We start from the raw sequence: 7710 nt of genomic DNA, 5'->3' as shown, positions 1-7710 counted from the left end.
CTAGCAATGTGGCCCTCTCTGCCGCATTTTTGGCATCCAGAAGAAGATAAACAAGAACCCTCATGAACCTTGATGCACTTTCTACAAGTATAGTCACTCTGTTACCCAGATCGTGAATCACTGAGCTTGAACCGCTTCGCTACAGGTTGTGACTGAATGGGAGCCTGTCGTTGCTCCCTCTTTTGGTTCTCCATCTCGATCGCTCACCTCCTCGTGACATCCTGAATCTCGGCGATGGTACTGTAATGCTAGGTGGACATAAACTGTCGGATGTCGGTCTTGAGCATTCTCATGTACCGCTTCATCTGAGCCTTCTTCGCACAGCGAACTCAGGATAGAACAAAGCTCTTTCCGTAAACATCTTGGTGATATCCTTCACCATATCAGTCGTCTGTATCAGATCCAGGTACTCTTGAGCCAATATCTACCTCTCCACCAAGGGAACATATCTTAAACAGAACATCTCTGAGAACTGCTGACAAGTAACAGCAGCTCTCTGCTCAGGAGTGTACAAACCGGTCACCAATCTCCTCCAACCCTTCTCCCGTAACCGGAGAAGGTTCATGGCGCACTTGACCTTCTGTTCATCTGGGCAAGAACATGTGAAGAAACAACACTCCACCTCAGACAACCACCTAATCACCACGATCGGGTCCTCGACCCCATCAAACTACGGGGGCTTCGTGTTGTCGAAGTCTTGATACTGAAATGATCTCTCTCCTCGAATCCCCACAGCAACAACAGTCGCAGTAGCTGGAGAAGCAGAAGCCTCAGTGAGTGCAGCATAGCGATCATTAAATAGCACAATCATAGCGGTCTTGATAGACCAAAACAGCTCTGGAATAGAGCTCAGGACAACAACAACTACCTCAGTAGCGATCAACTCAAGAATGCCATTATTTGTCAGTACCAGTTTATCGTGGCCACCCGCTCCCGAACCAGAACCTCTCGTCATCACCATACTAAAAAATAAAGTAAGATATACATCAAAAAGGCCACAATTCATACTGTTATAACCATCATGACAAGACTAACCCTCGGGTTTTGTGACTTCCTTGCTACGTGTACGGGTCATGTGCTTTAAGTAGTATGTGCCCATACTACCTTCCACACCTACCCGTATTATTCTCAATAGATCATCACAAACCGCCCAAAAACAAACCCACGACTACAATACTCATAAATCATGTCCTCACTCTCTCGAGAGTGGAAAATCCTTCCTCAACTGGCCTGCTACACCAACATACTCACTTATAAAACTTCCACCAACCCTATAACCACTCGTGCACGCTAATCATACATAACACTGGATCCCATAGATAGTCGAATACTTGATTCTACCCTAATCCCACAACCAAAAAAGGAACATGAAATAAGGCTAAATTAAACATCCTCATGCTATAGAATGCTAGGTATGTATAACTTTGATTCACACACTAAGCAATAACAGTAATTATGTCAGTCTCATCTAACACACGAGGAGTCCTCCTAGGCTATCAGGCATCATACATCAGACAATTCTATCATGCAATTCCTGAAGATCCCTAGCCTACCACTAGCATGCAGTTCTATCATAATCATCAATAACAAACAACAGTGTGGGTAACTTGGGGAATACTTTATTGCTCATTCCATTTCTGCTTGTAAGCTTGAACCCTTCTCTTGTACGCCTTCTTTGAGTTCTCCTTCTTCTTCTTGTTGGCACTTTCGTCATGCTTGCGCTTCACCCCTTTACCTTGATTTTTTGCCTTGTTTACCTTCTTGGCATCTTCCTTAGGACCTTCCTTGTCTGCCTCCATCTTGACCAAAGTTGGCTCCTCTAATTCCCCACCCATGTCTTCATCGATTATCTCCACTTATTCATACAAATCCTCTTCCACTTCATCAACTTCCTTTTCCTCTTGAACCTTGGGAGTAGTGAACGCGATCACCTCAAATATCATGGGAATTGAGGCTCTTGGTTTCGATCGTTTGACTTTTTCACCATGGGGCTCCTCCCAAACCTTTAACTCCTCCTCCATAATTTTCTCGATTTCAACTATCTCATCAAGATCTTCTTCCATAACATCCATATTTGACACTTCATCTCTTGGCTCTTCATGATTCACTTTTGGACTCATCTTGAAAGTAATAGCATCATCTTCCTACTGAGTGTGAGCTTTGAGTCGTGAATGTTAACTAATGCTCTTGTGGTACTCCAAATGGTCTTCCTAAAATAATTGGAAGCTCTTCACCCCCCCTCCCCTTCATTCGAGAACCATAAAGTCGACCGGAAAAACAAACTTTCCCACTTTTACTAGTAAGTCTTCAATAATTCCTCATCTGTATGTGGTCGAGTGATCCGCCATTCGAATGGTCATACTTGTGTCTTGGAGCTTTGGTAATCCGAGCTTTTGGTAGAAATAATAAGGCATGAGATTAATGCTCACCCCTGAATCGGATAAAGCATTAATAGAAGTCGGATTGCCAAATTCACAAGGCAGGGTGAGTTGACCTAGATCTCCCATCTTGATTGGTAATCCTTTGATAATTGTGGTTGAACACAACTCATTAAGAACTATTGTTGAGGCCTTTTCCAACTCATTTCTATTGGTCATAGCATCTTTTGCAAACTTGGGAAGTTTCTCCATTGATTTGAGGAATGGGGCGATAATCGAAAGTAAGAGCACTTGTTCCATAAATTTCCTTTGTTCATGCTCCAGAGAATGTTTGATTGCTCGAGATGGGAATGGCAAAGGAGGCTTAAACGAATTAAGAAGAGAAAAAATTTCTTCTGCTCGAGACTACGACATGGTGAAGCATCACAGAACACTTATCTTTTCGATATTTTGGCTCTGGGCTTCTCTTATTCTAAACACGACTTGGGTTGTATTGTAACTACTTCATGGATCACTATTGGCTCATAATGAACCTCTTCTTCAGTGTAGATTTGCATGACATGAGGTTGTGAATTTGGGTCTTGGTTTTTAGGAGGTAATCTTTCATTGACAAGTGTGGTCAATTGCCCAAGTTGAGTCTCTATGTTCTTGATGGAAGCTTAATGATTTCTCATATTGGCATCATTAGTATTATGTCTCTTTTCAGATGCTTCCATAAATATATGAAGTACCGACTCGAAATCCATCTTTTTTTCGAGTGGTGGTTGCTCTTTTTTATAGAAACCTCTAGCGGTTTGTCTATACTTCTCATCCTTTTTTTCTTGAACTCTTCATATAGAAACCACTCCTTCTTGGGCTTCCTCCAATCTTCATCATACTTGTCACCACTTGAGTAGAACATGTGTGCTTTCTTCTTCCCATTTTCATCCAAATCACAATCCTTGGTCAAATATGGACCACTACAATTATCACACCCAACTCTAATGGCATGAATGGATTGATCTAATATTTTCATTTGCCTATCCATAGAATCTAGTTTAGCTATGATTGCAGCCAAATTCTCATTCTGTCCATCTCCTTTTCCTATTGTAACATTGTGTCGTGGATTATGGTACTCGCGTGAGTGCTTTGCAAATTCTTCAATTAATTCTTTTATAGTTGTCAGTTCCTTCTTCTTCATTGGCCCTTGTGAGTCAAGAAGTTCTCTAGTAGTTACATTCACTCCATCATAAAACATGGAAACTTTTTGTTGAACATTAAGATCATGTTGAGGCAAAATTCTAAGAAAGCCCTTGTATCTTTCACAAGCTTCATGCAATGACTCCCTAACCTCTTGTTGGAAGTTAGGTATCTTCTTCTTAAGCTTTGAAATCATCGAAGGTGGATGAAATTGCTCAATAAAATCATCACGAAGATTCACCCATGTGTTAATGGATCCAGGTGCAAGAGAGTTCAACCAAAGCTTGGCTTCATCGGTAAATGTCACCAGAAGCATCCTTAGTAACACAGATTCTCTTGGCACATTTGGAATGTGAAAGTAGTTGACAATGTCTTTAATCTCATCAACGTGATTAAAAGCATCTTCATACTCTTTCCCGGAGAAAGGTATGTCCTTGAGCATAAAATGTGCCCTTTGATCTCGAAACTTCTCTCGGCTCGTATCTCGGGTGGAACTAGACCTAGTCCATGATCTTCACGTATCCTCTTCTTGTAATCACCCATCGTCGTTCTCGTAATGTCCTCCATCTCTTCTTCTTCGATTTTTTACTCTAAATCGTCTGAACTTCCTTCAGTACAGGATTCTAGCTCGTATCCTACTTCCTTCTTACTTGGAGTCTTCTCAAAAAGTTTGAATTTTTCATATTTGAAAGTATTGCTCGATTCACCCTTCTTGTCCTTCTTTTTGTAGAAAGCGGATTTTGGATCTTCTAGTGGAGGAACAATTTGAGTTTTAGATCCTCGGTTAATAAAACACTCAAACAAAGCAAAAAAAAAAAACAAAAACACATAAAAGCAATAAAAAAATAAAAAAAAAATCACTGAAGCAGGACCACGACGTGGTGGATATAACCACAACGTGATTGCGTCTCAGAAAGAAAAACGAAATAAACAAAATCAACCAAAGTAACTTTTTGTGGTTTTTACCCCACAAAAAGGATCGAATAACTAAAAGCAATTAACTGATAACCAAATAAGACATTCCCCAACAACGACACCAAAAACTTTGATGTGCACAAAAGTACCTATTAGTTTTAAATTTATAACCTAACAAACTCTTACTAACTATGCACCTATAGGCAATGTACATAGTCAGATTATAGTATAGCTCAGGTAAGTCGGGTATCGATCACAGGGAATGGAATTCAATTAAATAAATTAACTACTTCTAATTAAACTAAGAAACAACTATGATTTGGGGGGTTTTTACTGATTTTTCAAGATCAGAATAACTTAATATCACATAACAAGTAAGCAAGGAATGAAAACAAAGTAACTTCAAGAATTAAAAGAATACTTCTGCCTAGATCTGATTTCACTTTCTCTTATGGTTGATTTCTAATGGATAAGTTATATTGATTACCAATTATCTAACTATTATGATCAAATATCTAGGCTTACCAATTTATGAATGACAAAGCGATGATCATGCACAAGTTAAACACCAAATTGATAATAGCACAATTGGACTATAAATGATATTAGTTACACTCCTATGATCAATTCAAGCAACCAATCACAAATTAATACTAATTATGTCTCTAACACAGTTAAAGTTACTAGCTTTAATTACTAAAACTAAGATGTGATTAATCCTAAGTCTAACAATCTAATGATCATAAACAATTAGGACATAGATTCATGAAATTAATATGATCAATTAACACACAAAATCAGATTTATAAGCAATATAAACTAGAACTAAAACATGTTAGGGTTTATATATATCAAACACAAGTAAATTTAAATATAATCATCCAATAATTGAAATCAACACATATGGATCAAGTTCATCTTCACCAAACCGAAGTAAAAGGTATTTAGCCTCTCATTGTAGCAGAAAAACCCAATAGATCTAAGTAAAATAAGCTACACATGAGTATGATAAGCAAACCAACTAGATAATTGTTGAATTCCTTCTAAATCTCGTTCAATCTTGAGCTTCACTTAAATTTCGATCTTCTTCTGGTTTTCTAAGGGTTCTTAATCGCAATTAACCTCTGAAATACGAATGCGTGCTTCTGATTTTGACCTAATGTCCGGGATTTTATAATTGTGGAAATTTGGCCACCACGTCATGGTTGACCGCCACCATGACGTGGTCTTCGATTAAATCCTGTGTCTGCCAAGTCAGCATATGGGTCGTGAATATTCCAAGCACCACATCGCGGTTAGATTACCACGACGTGGTCTTCAGACATCTTCTTTTCTTCTTTTGTTTTAGATCCCGTTTCCTGCTTCCAACTCCTCGTATGCTCCCTTTTTGTCCCACGCAATTCTTTGCCGCTACAAAACATATTTTAAACATATTAAGTATCTTTTTTCCATATTAAGCATAATTATAGCTAAAAATATTAGAAATATGCATTAAGTATGTATTTAATTATGCACACATCAAAATACCCCACACTTGGCTTTTGCTTGCCCCCAAACAAAATTGTTTTTATTATTATCATATCAAGACTTTAGGTACCAACATCGCACAAGACAATCAATTTTGAGCCTCTCCGTTACTCCAAGACCGCAATGTATATATTTGTGTCTATATTTTCCTAAGAACCTCCCCAATCCTAAATACTCACAATCTTCATAAACATTTGTCCACTTCTTTTGAACAACGCTCATTTCATGCATCCCTCCGAGTCCTTCCCCAGAAAACTTTCTTAACCTCAAGGTATTTTTGGTTAAACCCCCAAGCATACATATGGAAAAATAACCTAGAAAAATAAAAAATACAAGAAATAATAACTTGGCAAATTTCGCCTTATTCTTGAGTTTTCGATAATTTGGAGCTTTTCTTCATGATATTTCTTGATCTTCATAGCTTTGTAGACTCTTATTTCTCAAACTTTTGCAATATTTTTTTTTCTTTTTTTTTCTTGCTTTTTTCACTCAAAACTAAAAATCCTATAAACAATATGCTTAAGCAAGGGAACTTAACTTCAACTCTTATTAGTTAGAGGTATTAGTCTTATAAAAAATAAGCTTTCGTCCAAATGCAGATCTAGCCCCCAACGGTCATTCCAAACCATAGAGTTTCCATATTTATGAGTTTGCATGTCTAGAAAATGCCCACCACCAAAACCCTAACTTGTCTTAAGCTCTTAAGCTTTCTAGCATTTGCATGGAAGGGAATAAGGAACCAAGGTTAGGGGTTGTTTGATAATTACGAACTGGGTTAGAAGTTGACTGGGTTAGAAGTTCTGACTGGTTAACTTCTGACTGAAATTTGCTGTTTGGTTTTGCATTTGACTGACTATACAAAATGACTATATTACCCTTACACAAAAAAATTATAATAATTCCTGGCCACATCAATGAACTCAAACATCAAGAAACTTGTAAAAAATACAATATTTTTATACTAATCCCATCATAATATATCCATGTTTAACTATACTTTTCAGTTGATATACATACTTAAATCATTGTATCAACAACTAATATGTTGACCCAAGATCAAATGCAAGCACCTTCAGGTAGCTACAAATCATCTTCAATAAAACCCATGTCCTGAAAATTGGTACATAATATCATTAAACATTACACATATATTCTAATAGGAGTGCCTAGCCACATAAAATCAATGATAAAGCATTCATAAAATCACAGTTTAATAGACTTCTGATCATATATTGCAACTTTAAGATCAAGAGAATTTTTGTTAACATAATTATCCCCGCTCATTCTATTTTTCTTTTACATTTGTTTGGTTTGCTCAACTGCTCGAATGCTTCAGTTACTTGATGCAGAGCACATAAGGACTCAAACACATCCTAAAGTCTATCAAAATTAACGAAATCAGTTAGAGAATGGTGAATTTCATCTAAGAGTTTGTAGCAACCATCAGTTGAGGTTGTTTTCAGTTTCCATTTCAAAACACAAACATGAACAAAATCTAGAATTTCCAATTTCAATTACCATCATTCGATCGATTGAGGTTGCTTTCAGTTTCTAATTTCAATATGCTAGAATTTGACATATAACATGTAGATGATGATGGTAGAGTATACGTCTTGCAAGCAATTGAAAATCAAAACAGAAACAGGAACAAAAAAATTGGAAAAACAGGAACAAACGCACCTGAGTCGGAGGAAGGGTGGCAGAAGTTGTG

General features: G+C 37.5%; 1 protein-coding gene and 1 non-coding gene across 2 annotated transcripts; one reads left to right on the top strand and one right to left on the bottom strand.

Moving 5' to 3' along the window:
• Positions 1–2318: 2318 nt before the first annotated feature.
• Positions 2319–3999, bottom strand: LOC145113519 (uncharacterized). The gene is made up of 2 exons (XM_079049594.1): positions 3163–3999; positions 2319–2783 (listed from the first exon to the last, which is right to left on the bottom strand). Exons 1-2 carry the CDS (start codon positions 3997–3999, stop codon positions 2319–2321), a joined length of 1302 nt encoding a protein of 433 aa, XP_078905720.1.
• LOC145118079 (small nucleolar RNA R71) lies at positions 3638–3744 on the top strand. The gene has a single exon (XR_013713063.1). It is a non-coding gene; the product is annotated as a small nucleolar RNA R71 (small nucleolar RNA).
• Positions 4000–7710: the final 3711 nt, after the last annotated feature.

The sequence above is a fragment of the Lactuca virosa genome, chromosome 5 (genome assembly GCF_052849685.1).
Source record: "Lactuca virosa cultivar CGN04683 chromosome 5, Lactuca_virosa_CGN04683_v6, whole genome shotgun sequence".
NCBI classification, from domain to species: Eukaryota; Viridiplantae; Streptophyta; class Magnoliopsida; order Asterales; family Asteraceae; genus Lactuca; species Lactuca virosa.
This window is presented reverse-complemented; position numbering and strand designations above follow the sequence as displayed.

What these genes read in the sequence shown, in the direction of transcription:
- LOC145113519 (XM_079049594.1), bottom strand. Translation starts at nt 3,999, where the DNA reads ATGCTCAAGGACATACCTTTCTCCGGGAAAGAGTATGAAGATGCTTTT. An exon ending in GTATAGACAAACCGCTAGAG is followed by an intron (nt 2,784 to 3,162) that starts GTTTCTATAAAA and finishes ACCATGTCGTAG; the next exon opens with TCTCGAGCAGAAGAAATTTT.